The sequence below is a fragment of the Rhinatrema bivittatum genome, chromosome 17 (genome assembly GCF_901001135.1).
Source record: "Rhinatrema bivittatum chromosome 17, aRhiBiv1.1, whole genome shotgun sequence".
In the NCBI taxonomy this organism is placed as follows: domain Eukaryota; kingdom Metazoa; phylum Chordata; class Amphibia; order Gymnophiona; family Rhinatrematidae; genus Rhinatrema; species Rhinatrema bivittatum.
The window spans coordinates 30,588,751-30,604,762 of record NC_042631.1 but is presented as its reverse complement, the minus strand read 5'-3'; the positions used below and the strand labels follow the sequence as shown (position 1 = coordinate 30,604,762).

Sequence of the window (16,012 nt, the reverse complement as noted above, 5' to 3'; positions counted from 1 at the left end):
GTGGTCAAATTTTACAAAGGGACTTCTGCTGGTAAAACAGTGCTTGTCATAGCTTGGGTGGAAGGTGGTGGCTGTCATTCAGCTGCTAGGCCCATTAGCTTCTTTTTTTGAGTGCTGCAAGTGCTACCTAACTGGCTATATTCTTTTGAATCTAGCTAGTTAAGCCTAAAGTTATCTGTTGCATGTAACTAATGATATTTAAAAGTTAGTCCGTTTAGGTTTAAAATTATTTGGTTACAGTTATCCCTGATTAAGTTATCTATTTTCTGGGTATTTGAATATTGGCCTTAGAGGTCAACATTCAAAGGCATTTATCCAGGTAACTTGAGTTATCCAGATAAATCTTAATGTTTTATCTGCAAAAGTTTGTATTTAGGTAAAATTTAGCCAGACAACTTAGGGGCATTTCAGGGACATTCTGGAGCAGCTGGGATAGCTGGGTAGCTTATCCGGCTAACTATCTGTTTTGGATTTGTTAGCTGAATAACTTATTCAGTTACTTCTAGACATGGTCATGAGCAGACTTAGTTATCTGGAATGTATTCCTAGATAACTCTTAACCTTATGTGGCTGTATATATATAGCAGGATAAGCACAGACAAATTAAAAAACAATTTGGGGCCAGCAGGCCCATGCCACCCTCCCCCCAAACTCCCTGAAATCTTGTGAAAATTTGACTGGCTGCAATAGATAAAAATGTTTGCCTTAATGCACAAGGTCTGGACTAGAAAAAAATTGTTTTGCTGTATTTGTTTTTAAATGTAGTGAATAACGTTACTGAATGGTTTCTTTATCTCTAGTTTTTATTGGCAGAATTGAACACTTTTTACCTAAAATTTGTCCTCTGGATGCCACCAGAACACTATCTGGTTTTATTGCGACTTATCTTTTTTGTCAATGTGGGAGGAGTGGCTATGAGAGAGATCTATGACTTCATGGATGATTCGTAAGTAAACTTCTCCATGTTTCCTCAAAATTGTTTTTAATTTCTTCATTTACAACAGGGTTCATTTTAGTAGACTAGTATTAGTTGTTAAACAGATTTTTGTTCTGAATTGTTTGGACTTGGAAAATTTTGCATTTTGAAAGGGAAAATCTGTGCGACAGGGTTGCACGAATAGCAGATGATTAGTAGTCCCATCTATCAAGATTATGCATCACCAGGATATTTAAAAAACCTTTTCAGTTGAACTTAAAGTATGCATAGGTACATAGGATGCTAGAGCTTTTGCTAGGCATGGTAGATGTTCTTGCACTAAGGGTGACCAACTTAAAATTTACCCTTAAGGTCACAGGCAGCCAATGAAGAGCAGACTGAGCAGGGGTAATATGATTCCACAGAGCACACCTGGTAATAAACCAGGCTGCAGTATTCTTCTGTAGCTGCAAGATCTTAAATAGCCTTTGGGGAGGCATGCATATAATAATTACAATAATATAATGTGGGCAGCACAAGGGCTTGTACAATTGCGCAAAATTCGTTTTTACTTACTCTGTATTTGAGGCTTCTAACTAGCCTGAGTTTATCAAATATCATCTCTGTTCAGAATTAATCTGGGGCTTTAAAGTCAGATTCGAGCCTAATAGGATTCCAAGATCACATACTTCTGAAAAAGGAATGTCATCCCCAAAAAATTTGAAGTAGGTAATGATTTCAGCAGATCAGAGAGTCTGAGCCACAAGGCTTCAGTTTGGCCAGCATCCCGTTCTGACAGTCATTTTTCTACAAACCTGTCTGCAAGATCCTAACAAAGCCAATGCAGACAGTAGACTGCTGCATACTAGTAAAAATGATTGTGTCTCATCTGCATATATTCACAACTCAATGCCATAAGAAGAAATAATCAGGTCATCTAAAGATTGCAGCTCTGGAGATCACATGACACGCTGAGGGGAGAGGACGTGCGCTCCCTTCTCTGGACCTAACCTCCGGGTATCCAGTCCCAACCACCCCCCCCCCCCTCCCCGAACATCAAATTTGCCCGCTAAGAAGACCCAGACGAACAGTGGCGGCACATTGTCTACACAGGGTGCTCTGATGGCCTCGCGAGCCTCGAAAAAAGAAAGGGAAAAAGATAAGGCCCGGGCACCTGAATCGCGCCAGAGGAAGACGCAGATGTGGCAGACGCCGGATTGCCGCAATCAGCAAGACCAGCTGAAATGAAATTGTTATATTGTTTTATTGTATTTTCCGCCTGAGTTCTTTGTATATTTTCCGCCTGAGTTTGTGTATTTTCCGCCTGAGTTCTTTGTAAACCGGTATGATGTGTTTCACGAATGTCGGTAAATAAATAAATAAATGACTGCGGCAATCATCGTGGCACTCACTCCCGAATTTAAAAAAATCTCTGCCCAATTTATGGAGCTGACTACAGGTATGGTGGGATTAGAAAAAAGATTTCTTGATGTGGAAGCACAGGTCTCTACAAATCAAGATGGCCTCCACGCGGCTCAGACCAAAATTGCTGCACTGAAACTGGCGGTTGAAAAAGTCCTCCAAGCTGGAGGACTTAGAAAACCGTTTGTCAGAGTAACTGGAGGAGAATAACCTGGCTAATTTTTTGGAGCAATGGCTGACCGATAAACCGCATCTCGGAGGAGCATGGCCCTCTCCGGGTGTAGAGGGCACATCGACTGGGCCCTAAAAGAGCAGACAGTGCGCGACCACGGGTGGTGATCGCAAAGATCTTAAATTGCAGGCACAAAATGGCCATACTGCGGGCAGTCTGGCAGGGCGAATCTCTGATGCATGAAAACAGGAAAATCTTGATTTTTTTTTTTTCAAGATTTCTCAGCCTCTTTGTCAGCACAGCACCGAGCACGCACTCCATACTGCTCCCAGCTATTTGAGAAGGGGCTGCGAGCTGTCATATATCCTGCCAAGGTCCTCGTCCAGATGGGGTCAGGGGCACGATGGTTCACCGATGGCAGAGCAATTCAGGAATTTCTACATTCCCAACCTGTTGGTGCACCCCTTGAGGTATGCCGCAACCCTGCTGGTGAGACCTGAGGTCCCTCCGGTGGTGCTTGGGCTCTCAAGCCACAAGGTTTTGAGTATTGAAGAGGACGGAGTTCAAGCTCTTGAGACAAGTGCAACGATGGTCTGTAATGTTTGCAGTTCTTTTATTAGCAAGGACCACATTGCCAGTAACTGACAGCATGTTTAACTGTTCGTGTTGGTGGCGTTCATACATCGAGGCACGGATTTATGGCTGGAAAGAGACTGGTTTCATCCCACAGACTGACTAAGTTATGATGCAGTCGCCGAGTATTCAATGGACTGGCATGATATCTTCGGGAGAACGGCGTAGAATGTGGGGAGGACTCTTTTTTTTTTTTTTTGCTCGTTTTCTCCCTTCCTTTGCTCAGTGACTGGCCTGAGGATATTATCTCTCTTGCCACAGTTATCCTTAATGAGTTTCGTTTGCATCGTTCCTATAAGATGTAGACTTTCTTGAGCAAGTGTGTGTGGTACGCCGCTGGCACTGTCTGTAACTAGAGTAGTTGCAGACACACTACTATCCTGTTTTGCGATGTCAGGCATTATTACAGTAGAGGGGACGGATACCCGGAGGGGGGGGTTCCAGATCATGTTGTAATGTGCTCCTCTCGCCGCTCACAGGACGGCAAGCTTAAAGTAAGGGGTCTAGGGCAAAGGGTAGGGGAGAACGGGAGGGGGAGGTGGGGGGACTGGGAAGGGAGGGGTAATGGAATGGGTCACAATGGCTTGGTGTATGTTGTTTGTCATGGTGGGGCCTTACACTGGTCCAGTCCGACCCGCAAACTCAGGGGGCATGCTCCAACTGGGAGAGCACCTCCTCGCCATGAAAATCTGTTAATTTCTCAATAGCACATAGAACCCAGCGTGGATGGTCCTAAAACTAGGATTGTGTCCTGGAATGTAGGAGGCATACACTCTCCAGTTAAGATCTTTGCAGCCCTGAAGCAGAAGGCAGCAGACATTGCCTTTCTGCAGGAGAAACATCTCTCAGACACAGAGCACCAGAAGTTGTGACAGGGATGGGTTGGGGCCGTGCATTACGCTACCGCTAATACAAGATCAGCTGAAGTAGCTATCCTAATACATAAGATGGTCCCTATCACCATTCAGCAGGAATGGAAGGACCCTCAGGGCAGGTACATAATCCTTATTGCAGAACTATATCATACGCCAGTGGTTTTATGTAATGTATATGCACCTAACAAGTACACCCCTAGCAGGCGACTTCAATGCAGTTAGGGATCCGAGCTTAGATTCATCGCAGGGGATTGGGACTTCCCGCCCATCTAGTAAAGACATTGCCCTCTTGGAGAACTCCTTACGCCTGGTGAATGTCTGGCGCACATTACATCCCACAGAGACTGACTTTACTCATGTCTCGAGTCCATGCGTCATTTTCCCGGTTGGCCTTTTTTTCTTAGCGCTCATGCCTTTACAAAGGTGGGGGAGGCTAATATAGAGGAAATTTGTATATCTGATCACGCACCTATCTGGTTTGAGCTCCATTGGCAGGATCTAGCTCCCTCGACTAACGTATGGAGGTACCCATATTATCTAGCGGAAGATACTAACTTCCAGGAATTTTTACGTGGGAAATGGTTGGACTATTCGCGATCCAATAAAGAGCAATGAGGAGGACCCTATCCTCCTTTGGTATATGGGGAAGGCGGTTCTCTGGGGAGATATAGTTTCCTATTTGGTGCACTGTCGGGAAAACGCTGGATAAGTACTTGATTTCTCTGACTGGGGAGTTCCGCAAGGCCAAACTGACACATATACAGGCACGAACACCCACTAACCGTGTCAAACTGATGGCTATACAATCTGCGTTAAACACACTGCTTCATCAAAGGGGGAAAAAAAGTATACTCTATTATCAATACAGACTTTTTCAGCATGGCGACAAAGCGGGGAAAAATGATGGCCAGTTTAATCTGTACAGCACACCACCCGAAACAGATTACAGCCTTGCATAATGCCGCTGGAAAACTTTTTTGACTGATACTCCAGGTATTCTGGCTGCCTTCCAATGGTATTACACTGATCTTTATGCAGCGGAGGGACCACATCCTGACGCCATAGCTCACTTTTTGTCCTCAGTATCACTTCAGAGCCTCACGGCAGATCAGTTGACCCGCCTAAATGGTCCCATTACGGCCTTAGAAGTAGTCAGGCTATACGCCTGGCCCTGCATCTGAAAGCCGCGGGACCGAACTGGTTTACAGCAGAATTCTTCAAAACTCTGTCTGTTGAGCTAGGGGACCTGCTGTCCTTAGCCTTCAATGCGCTCGTGCTGGGGGGGGGGGGGGTCTTATCCGGCGTATAGAACTTTGGCACACATCACCTTGATTCCTAAACCGAGCAGAGACCCGTTATCGCTTGCATCCTATCAGCCCATTTCACTTTTGAACTTCGATCAAAAGCTACTAGCAAAAATACTAGCAGAACATCTGGCGGTGATTCTACCCGCCCTAATCCTGCCGGGACAGGCGGGCTTCGTCAGGGGCAGATATGCCCTTACGAATGTCCGTATGGTAACAGTGGCTATGGCGCTTTGTCGAAGCGTGGCAGATTCGTTCCTGGTGGTCAATCTAGACGCGGAAAAAGCGTTTGACCGGGTTGATTGGCAATATATGTTTACATTTCTGCGCACTGGGGTTTTGGGGGATTTTTTTCTGCAGAGCATTCAATTGCTCTATAAGGACACTACCGTGGCTATAATCGTGAATTCAACCCAATCACAAATGTTCGTGGTCGCTAGAGAGATACGTCAGGGGTGCTCCCTTTCCCAGCTGCTATTTCTTCTGACATTAGAGCCTTTGTTGCGCTCGATCCAGGTCACCCCAGACATTAGAGGGATCCGGTTCCAGAAACGAATCTTTAAATACGCTGCCTTTGCAGACGACACTCTGCTGTTTCTCACCACTCCCAGCTCTCTTGGAGTTATTTAATATTTATGGCGCCTTTTCCGGATTAAAGATTAATTGGGACAAGTCTGAAGCCCTCAGCTACCCCCGCACAGTCAAAGATTAATAGGAGGGGCCTTTCCTCTTGTGATAGGCGGAGGACCATATTAGATATCTGGGGATACTGATATCGGCTGACCCCCGCGCGTTATCCTCTCTTAATATTCCTTCCTTATTACACCGCACGAGGGATAGACTCCACACATGGCGTGACTTGCCACTTTCGCTGGGAGGTTGTGTAAACCTTTTTAAGATGGTGGTTCTTCCGCAGTGGCTGTACATTCTTCAGAATCTGCCACTTATAATTCTTCGGGACCTGAGGACTTTGGACTCTGTCCTTTGTAAATTTCTTTGGCGGGGTAGGAAGGGTCGGATCGCTCTCACCACTCTCTGGGGGCGATGGGGATGGGAATCCCAGACTTTGGCTTGTATAATCTTACAAGCAATCTCCGCATTGTGTGGGAATGGTTGTTAGGCTCCTCGCAATATACCGACATTCAGGCAGAGCAGACCTTGGTAGCCCCCTTAGATCTCCGATACATGATGCAAATTGCCACTCAACACCTACCTGAATCACTACGAACCCACGAATTATTGGAACCAATGCGAGTGGCGTGGAAACGGTTATGCAGTTATTTACACATCCCCCTCACTTTGTGCTTATCTGTTCCCCATACAAGGTAATTTACAGTTCACTCTGGGCTTACAGTCTGCCAGCTTCCAGACCTGGGCATAGAAAGGCATAACACAGCTTGGACATGTCTTGGATGGTGAGGGGACCCTGTTGTCTTTCTCAAACTTAGTGCTATATATAACCTTAGACCCACACAGGTTTTCCCTTATTTATTTTTATTTAACGTGTTTTGTATACCGTCATTCTGCCAGTAGCATGTAAAGCACCCACGGTATTTGAGGCAGTGAATAGGGTATTGAGGCTGGATAGGACCGCCAAACTAACTTTGACTGAAGCTTATAAAGGCTTACGGAACCTAGAGGTCGCTGTGCATGGAGAATGGCTGGCAGAGAGGTGGAGCAGCGACAGGGTGTTCAAGGTCTCCTCAGTGGTGATTCAAACTAGTTTTAAGCAGATTTCCTGTCACCTGCAACTCATATTATAGGGAAATGCAATACAAATTTTTATGGAGGGCCTAACTGTCCCCAATACTTTTGTATAGAGCCCACCTACGAGTGACGAGTCAATGTGCGAAATGTCTCACTGAGTCATGTACTCTCTCATTCCTTTTGGGGTTGCACTCGAATCTGGCGATTTTGGGCCACTATTACAGTTTATTTGGAGACACTGTTGGGTATCTCTGTCCCCCTCTCGCCTACCGTCCTCTTTTTTTTTTTTGGTTGTATGGGCCCCACTGTGGTTCGCGGGGTTGATGCCCCTCTGTTAATTCAAAAGGCCTATTATGTGAGGAAAAAGCTGATCCTGTTGCATTGGTAAACAATGGTGGTGCCCACTTACTGGATGTAGAGGAATGCGTTTCACAAGTTACTTCAGATGGAAAACTTGGCCTCCCGATCCTCGCCTGTACGTCTTCGCAAATTCCTAAAGACTTGGAATGCCTATTTGCAATCGCTCCCACATCGGTGTCGCAGTCAGATTATTAATGATTAATGACAACCTAATACATTTGAGCCATATCTACTCCGGGACTGTCATATAAGATAGGCTCCCATTTTGGTTCCGTACCTTGGCAAGCACTCAAGTGCAAGTTGTTGGGGGTTTGGGGGGGGGGGGGTGGAAGCAGAGGGGAGTTGGGGAATTGGGGGGGATGGGGGGAAGATGGGAGGGGGGGTATGAGGGGTATATCTTGAAGGGGGAGAAAATTGAATATGAGCTAGCTATTCTTCTGTAAATCTTTTACCCGGGGGGGGGGTGCAAGAGTGTAGGCCCCCCCTGGATGTTTGATGGGCGATGTCTTTGTGTTTATGCTCAATAAAAAAAAATGTTCAAACTAAGATTGCAGCTCTATTCAACAGCAAGGAGTGAAACCATTTCAAAACTTCACCACCCAGCCCAACATTACACTCTTTCTAACAGTAATTGATGATTAAGGGTATCAAAAGCAGATAACATTCAGCATTAGCAAACTAACAGCATCACTCTTATCTGTCTAACATAGCACAGACTAATAAAGATACGACAAGGTCTAAACTCATACCGAAACCCACTTTGGGGTGGTCGTTTTAGCACGTGATACTCATCCAAAAATTCAGTCGGCAGTACCAATACCACTTTCTCTAGTAACTATGCTAGTGATGGGGAAACTAGAAATAGTACAATAATTCTTTGAATCATCTACTGCTAGTTTTCACCCCCCTGTTTAATGTACTCTATCGGTTATATGTAAGGGCTCCGCCCAAAAGTTAATCTTTTTCCGCTGTTATATGTAAGGGCTTCGCCCAAAAGTTTTGTTTTTTGTAAACCGATGCGATGTGTCAACGGATGTTGGTATAAAAGAGACCTTAAATAAATAAATAGAGATGATTTTTTTTAAACTGTACATATGGTGGTCTACTTCAAGGATTTGGGAACCATTTCTTCAGCTAAAGACATATTTAGGGATTTGATAAATAAGTCTCAGTTTGAGACTCTGAGGCACCCAAAGGGAGCATAAGGACAAAAGAAGTGCCATGCTGGGACAGACCAAAGATCCTTCAAACCTAGAATCCTGTCTCCAACGCGGATCAAACCATAAATGTATCCAGTTTCTTGTTTCTCACTCCCTGTGACAAGTGGTGGGTCTCTGAGTCACCAGTTAATGACTGTTTATGGATTTATCTTTCCAGAATCTATCCACACCAAGCTATGCTAGATGCCTTGACCACAGCTTCCAGCAATGAATTCCACAGCTTTGTGCGTTGACTGAAAAAATACTTAGTCCAGTTTGTTTTAAATCTGCTACCTGATAGCTTAAAGGAGTGTCTCCTAGTTATAGTGTTTGAAATGGTAAATAGCCATTCCTTATTCTACTCCACGCATGATTTTTTTAGACCTTAGTCATAGTCCCTCTTAATCGTCTCTTCTCCAAGCAGCTAACTCTGGTCCTGAAAGGCAGTCCTGAAGATGGCCGGATATACCTATCCAGCTAATTTTAAGATAGCCAGGGATATTCAAAGCTCCATGGCTGAATATCGACATCTATTGCTTTGGCATTCATTTTTTTTTCACATTAGGGTGATGCATCGTACCCACCCTAAGTTTGTACCTAAACTGGTTTCTGCATTTCACTTGATTCAAGCTATTGTTTTACCCACGTTCTTTCCAAGACCACATGCGCACAAAGGAGTGAAGGCCCTCCATTTGCTGGACTGCAAGTGGACCTTTTCCTATTACCTGAAGAAAAATGAGCCTTGTAGCTGGGCTTGTCAAATGTTTGTGTCCTGTGATCCTAACGGACTAGGCATAGTTGTTGCCAGGCATATTTTGTCCATCTGGCTAGAGAACTACATCGCACACAGCTCAGCTCCTCCCCACCCATGCCTCTTTTATACTGCCCCTGCGAAAGGAAACTCTTCATCAGAGGTTGCTCAAGAAAGAAGCTGTTTATTTGGATGTTACATGGCCACAGCTTCAAAGGTGTCTCCATTCTGTGAAATATAATAAATTACAAATAAACTTGCCTTTTTAATAAACAGTAGTACAACAGTAAAATCAATCAATTATAATACCCAGTTGTTCAGTCATTAAAGAATTCTTTAAACGCTCATAAAATTTGCTTTCCTAATCCAGATTGTAAGCTTGGTTAAAGAGAAAAGCCTTAATTATTTTTCTAAATTTCAATACAAAGCGCTCTCCATTTTAACTTTCAATGGAATAGAATTCCATAGAATCAGACCCTGTAAACACACATACACACATCTGTGTTGTGGGTGTGTGTGTGTGTATATATATATATGTATATGTGTGTGTATATATGTATAAGCACACAGGAGTCTTACAAGTTTTCTTAGAGTATTTCTTTTGCATAGAAGGCATTTACCTCTGAAGAGGAAATCTATAAATCTGCTCCATAGGGACCTGCTTATTACAAAGCAGGCAAGTAGGCATCAGCAGATTCAGCATTTGGAGGCAAGTTCTCCAGACTACAATGCTAAATCCTATTGAGTCTGACTGCTGGAGTGCAATAGAATAGGTATTTTGTTATCAATTTCTGTTCTATTAACTACTGCAGCATTCAGGACTATTCCACACAAATTAGCTTTTTCAGCAGTTGATGGTGTTTTGAAAGATTCAGTTCCAGGGAAAACAATTAAGTTCCTAACCTTAGGATCGCTGGGTAAGTGATCAGACTGGGAAGGAGTACCACACCAAGGGATAGAAAATGATGTAAAACTTTGTGGTTGCTAGTCTATTACACTTATTGTGAAATAGTATCCATTAGTACTGACTGTTATAGGAATTAGGAAATTGGTAAGAAAATTCTTATTCTAAATGTTACAGAACTGAATAGGGAGTCTGAGTATCTGACATTTGTATTCCTTGACAGATGCTTAATGTCAAGCTGATGTGCATTTGTATTGTATTTAAATTAGAGCTTTATTGTAATGTCATAGGAAATTCCATAAGAAGCTGGGACAGCAGGCCTGGATGGTTGCTGCCATCACGGTGACAGAGTTCCTAATTGTTGTGAAATATGATCCACATACCATAACTCTGCCGCTCCCCTTCTATGTCACTCAGTGCTGGATCCTTGGCATCATACTTGTGCTCACATGGACCATCTGGCGCTTTTTCATTCGGTAAGATATGTTCATCTAGATAACAAATGATATAACTTGCATCATATAGGTTCTACTGCTTTTGTTCACTTCCTTACACAGAGTGTGGTGAAACAAATAACTGATCTGTCAGTGGTCAAACTGATTCTGAGAGTATTTGTCCAACCTATCCCACAACTATGCTTATCTGCCCATTACACAGCTCTGCAGCTTGAGTAGTTTTTCTTTTAATCTGCTCAACATTTTATTGCTCTAGAATCTATTCCCTACTGTAAATTCAATAAGCCACAATGCTCCCATACAAAGTGCTTAGTCTCTTTTTTCTCCTGCCATCTTTCTGTGTATAAGATGCATGCTGCTGGTTTTTTGGGTTGTTTTTTTTAATTGTACCAGTGACTGCATGCTCATCAGCACAATTAATTTTCTCTAGTCTCCAGGACCTGAGATTTTCTGCTGTGATGTATAGGATGAGATTTTTCTTTTTGGCTGGAATTAATAAAATAAAATACATAGGCAAAAATGTATTCCTTTTGAGGGCAATTTTCATAGGGATTTCCACAAGTAAAAAGCAATTGACCCACTTAAGTCAGTTGTTTAAAAATTGCCCACCCTATATGTGTGTAAAATTACATGCCTCATTCTTAAAGCAGGCACTTCTACCCACATTGTAGTAGGGGTGTTCCTGGACAGAGTTAAATAAGGGGAGAAAACTGCATGCATAGTTTTGGATTTGCAAAACTATGCAGGAAAAGCAGGTGCAAATCTGTGGGTACTGTTCCCTGTGATCATTTTCAAAATAAAAGTACAAGTGGGTTTTTCCTTTGAAAATAGATGCAAAGACTGCAGACGGTTTGAAAATTGCCCTATGCATAAGCCTAACTACTGTTTCAGATGGCAAGCTTTTAATACCGTTAGTTCCTTCCTCAGGAAAGAACTGTTAAGGTTCCTTCCTGTTTTATTTGTTTAAATATTTAACTCTAAATATTATTACAGTATGATTGTAAGAGCTTAAGCATTGCCATACTGGGTCAGACTGAGGGTTCATCAAGCCCAGTATTCTGTTTCCAACAGTGACCAATCTAGGTTACACGTACCTGGCAAGAGCCCAAACAATAAAAGATCCCGTGCTGCTATCGCTCAATAAGTAATGACTATTCCCTAAGAGGATAACTTTAAAATATGTGCATACATGCCCATATACACATATATAGGAGCGCGTGCTTACGCTTATTTGTGCACATGACAGACAATACATGTGTGTGCAATATGAAATATGCATTAATTGACACAACTTGCTGTGTATCTAAAAGATAAGCAGAATGTATTTTCAACATAACCAGAGTAGTTTTGACTTATCCGGCTATGTGGCACACCTGGCCAGATAGGTCTTAAAATGCTACTCCACTGACTAAGTAGCACTTTTTAAGACTTATCCTGATAAGTAAGATAGCTGTATAAGTAGTGATTTAAGACTTATCTGGCTAAGTAGCACTTTTAAAACTTATCTGGATAAGTGGTGGCAGGTTGCCGGATAAGTCTTCAAACACTACTTATCCAGCTATTTTACTTAGCTGTATATGTCTATAAACACTACCAGCTGGCTCTGACTTAAGTTTTCAAACGTTACTTATCCAACTATAGATAAGTGCCACTACTAGAGAAATTGGAACTCATCCAGATAAGTGCCGACTTCAAGATTTACCTGAGTAAATCTTATTTTTATCCAGATAAGCACGCACAGCTGCTGTAACTTTAAAAATGTGTGGACATTTACCTGTGCAAGTTGCATGCATCCCCCCCCCCCCCCCCCCAAAAAAAAAAACCCAAAAATCTGGTTTTTTACATGTGTAAGTCGGGAGATTTTGTAACATATACACGGCAAGGCAATTATCAGTTTTACCAATTAGTCTACCAGTTTACCCAGTCTATTTTCAGATCATCCAGACCCTCCTGGTTCTTCAGCCTGAACTCCCCTCAGTTTACCCACATCCCTTACTCAGTCTATATTTGGGAATAAAGGTTTATTCTTACTTACGCCAGATAATTTGTAGGTGTAAATATACTCAAGTAACAGACTTAATGTGCATCGGTTTCACAGGATCTAAAATAATAACTTTTACATGGAACGCCCCTGGGCTGCCTTTTTTTTTTTTCTTTTCCCTTGAGCAAGTTTGCTTGCACACATGCATGTATGCATTTATAAAATAAAATGCCATAGATGCTAGGACATGCTATTTTATGCGTATAAGTGCTAATTTTACATGTGTAACCTTTTGAAAATTCACCTATGTCTACTTGGTTAATACAGTTAATGGACTTCTCCAGGAGCTTGTCCAAACTGTTTTTAAACCTAGCTATGCTAATTGCTTTAACCACATCCTCCAGCAATGAATTCCAGAACTTGTGTATTGAGTGAAAAATAATTTTCTCCAATATTGTTTTGAATTTGCTACTTACTAACTTTATAGTATCCACTAGTCTTTGTATTTTTTCAAAGAGTAAATAACCAATTTACATTTACACATTCTGTTCTATTCAAGATTTTATAGACCTCTATCATATTGTATATATAGAGCCACTAGCATGCGTAATAAGACCAGTAATGGGATGAAATGCTTTTGCATGTCATATGAGATTGCAATAACATGTAGAGAACTTGCCAGAAACAGAAATCAGATTTTTAAGGAAAAGGTATCCTTTACACACATGAACTAGATTACAGGTTCTTTTATATTTAAGAATCAAAATAGATCACAACTAAAAATAGAATGTAAGGATAGGTACAGTAGAAAGCATGCTGTTGTCATTTTTAAGATGACATGCTTGTTTTTCATCTCACTACCAACATTTTTAACACAATTTTCAGACTTTTGGGGATGAGATGGAATGTTATGAAAACCAGTCAATAATAGTCTATATTTTAGTAGAAGTGGGCTGCGATTATTTACTGAATTTTGTTGTTCTTGTAAATTGAGATGTGGAATGCCAAGACCTTTGACTTTCATTCCCCATCTTTCTTCCTCAATGTGTGTGCAGAGGCCAGCTACTTAAAAATAATAAAAACCTTCATAGAATATTTAACCAATAGAGAAATACTGACTGAATTACTGTAAGACAGCAATAACATTTTGTACAGCCAAAATACTTAGTGTACAAACATTAACTTGTTTTGAGTTGAATGGAAAGATAATTTAGTGGGTATTACAAAATGATGAAAATCTAGCAAGTGGGTAAACAAAAAAAACAAACAAACCCCCAACACCTTAAACACTTTAATTCCAAGAATTTTCTTTAAATGTAGTAGATATAAGATAGAGTTCATAAGGAACAATAGTGCACACCAGAAAATTCTCATGTATGTTTGGCAGGGGGTGGTAATTTTTCAGTTTTGGGGTTTTTTTTTAAAATATATAGTTTGAATAAATTATACCTGTCTTCAAAAAATCTTAGGTAAAATGACTTAAATGAAAATATTTGTATCAGTAATCGATGTACAGGAAGTTATATCATCACTGAGCTTGCGACATACCGCACTTAAATTGCTGCAAAATTTAGACCCATTTGGACCTGCAACTCTTGGTCTCTGCTTATCAATGCTGCCAGTGACTGGGCACTGATATCTGCATGTCCCAGCTATGCCCCTGCCATTCAGCATGCAGGAGTCCCCAGGCACAGACATCAGCATGTCCCCAAGCAACAGTGTGTAGGAGGTATCAGGGGCTGACATAAGCCCAGTCCCCATCACTCAACATACAGGAGGCACCAGGCTCTTTAAAAGCTAGTGATTACTCTCCTATGACGAAAAAAATGATGGGTGCTAATTTTTAAGCAAGCTGGCTGAATTCTACTGAAGTGCTGATGATCATGAAAAGCAAAGTTGTTAACCTGTAAAGGCAGTTCTCTGGGGACAGCAGGATAAATCAGCTACATGATTGGGTGATATCATCCAATGGCACCAAGAAGGAGTAGCCTTCTCAGAGCCCAGAAAACATTGGAAAAGGTTTGAGTATGTGCAGGAGTCTCTGCATAGCCTTGCCCTGCATGCACCTCTCAGTAAATTATTAAGCTCAGCTTCTACTTGACAGGGTAGATGAAAGGAATCATGTAGCTGAATGTATCTCACTGTCTGTGGAAAATCCTCATTACAGGTAAGCACAAGCGAGGACTCCAGATTGAGGGCTGCATTACTCACATAAGAAAAAGACAGTAAAGGGTCTTGCTGTAATGCACATACTACTCATAGTATAGATTTCGAGTTTTGGTAAGCAATCCAGTAGAGTTGAGAGATGGTGGATTGAAGCCATTATACAAAGAGACTTTTCCAAGTGCTTGGCCAAAACCGCTATCCCTTAAGGACTCATCGTTTAGGCGATAATGAGATATGAAAGTATGTATAGAAGATAAAATTGCTGCTCTGTAGGAATTGCTGGCCCACAAATTTTAAACATGCTCGCAGGGCTGGCACAGATGGGAGACTTGGTGGTATGAGCTCCTGATGCTTTTCCATGAGGAATTCTGCATGAAACATTCAAAACCTTACAGGGAAAGGTGTCTTCAGCATCACTGAAGCAGGGAGGAACCAGAGGGGCTTAATATATTTATGTATGTTGTATTCCTTTCAAAGGGTAAGATTAGTTAATTAAGGCCCCGAGTTTTATGGTCTGGAGTACTAATAAGCAGACATTAGGAATAAAGCACAGGATTGCTTCTACAGCCAAATCCATAATCAAAGCACATTCAGGCAGCATTGTCTGAACTGCTATTGTTTGAACCCTCCTAAATATTATATCTCCACTTCCTACTCCTCCAAGTTCTGCCCTCGCCCTGCTTTCCCCCCCCCCGTGTATACTATAACCTCAACTCCAAGTCAGCCGGTACTGGTGCCCAACCATCCAGTTGCCTGTAGTCACAAATTTGGACATTGTTTATTATTTATTTTATTTATTTATAAAGTTTTATAGCACACTGATCCACAGACTATTCTAAACCATACTGCGTCAAAATGTCTTATAGTGCCTTCACTCCAGACCCCTCAGAGCTGCAAACTGCTGCTTCCAAGTGCAGGCACACTACCAGTATTCTCTAGTCCTTCACGGCCACTGAACAGCTGAGCTCCCGACTGCCCCTACTCTGACTCTGAGATTAAAAATTAACTGGTTGCCGGCTATGTAGCTCAAAGGATGTGAGAAGTAGACCTCTGAAAAGGGCAGCATCTACCCCCACTACCTAATGCATTTTTAGCCCCTGGTTACACTATCCTCTAGAAGGAGCAGACTGATTTTTTTTCCCTCTCTAATCTGGGTGAAAGAAGCAC

General features: G+C 42.1%; 1 protein-coding gene across 1 annotated transcript in view; it reads left to right on the top strand.

Annotated features, from left to right (window-relative positions):
• The window catches only part of PTDSS2 (phosphatidylserine synthase 2), a 109,596-nt gene that overhangs the window by 82,780 nt on the left and 10,804 nt on the right, over positions 1–16,012 (top strand). Inside the window, 2 exon segments of the mRNA XM_029582080.1 lie at positions 801–946; positions 10,534–10,719. Coding sequence (XP_029437940.1) covers positions 801–946; positions 10,534–10,719 — 332 coding nt within the window.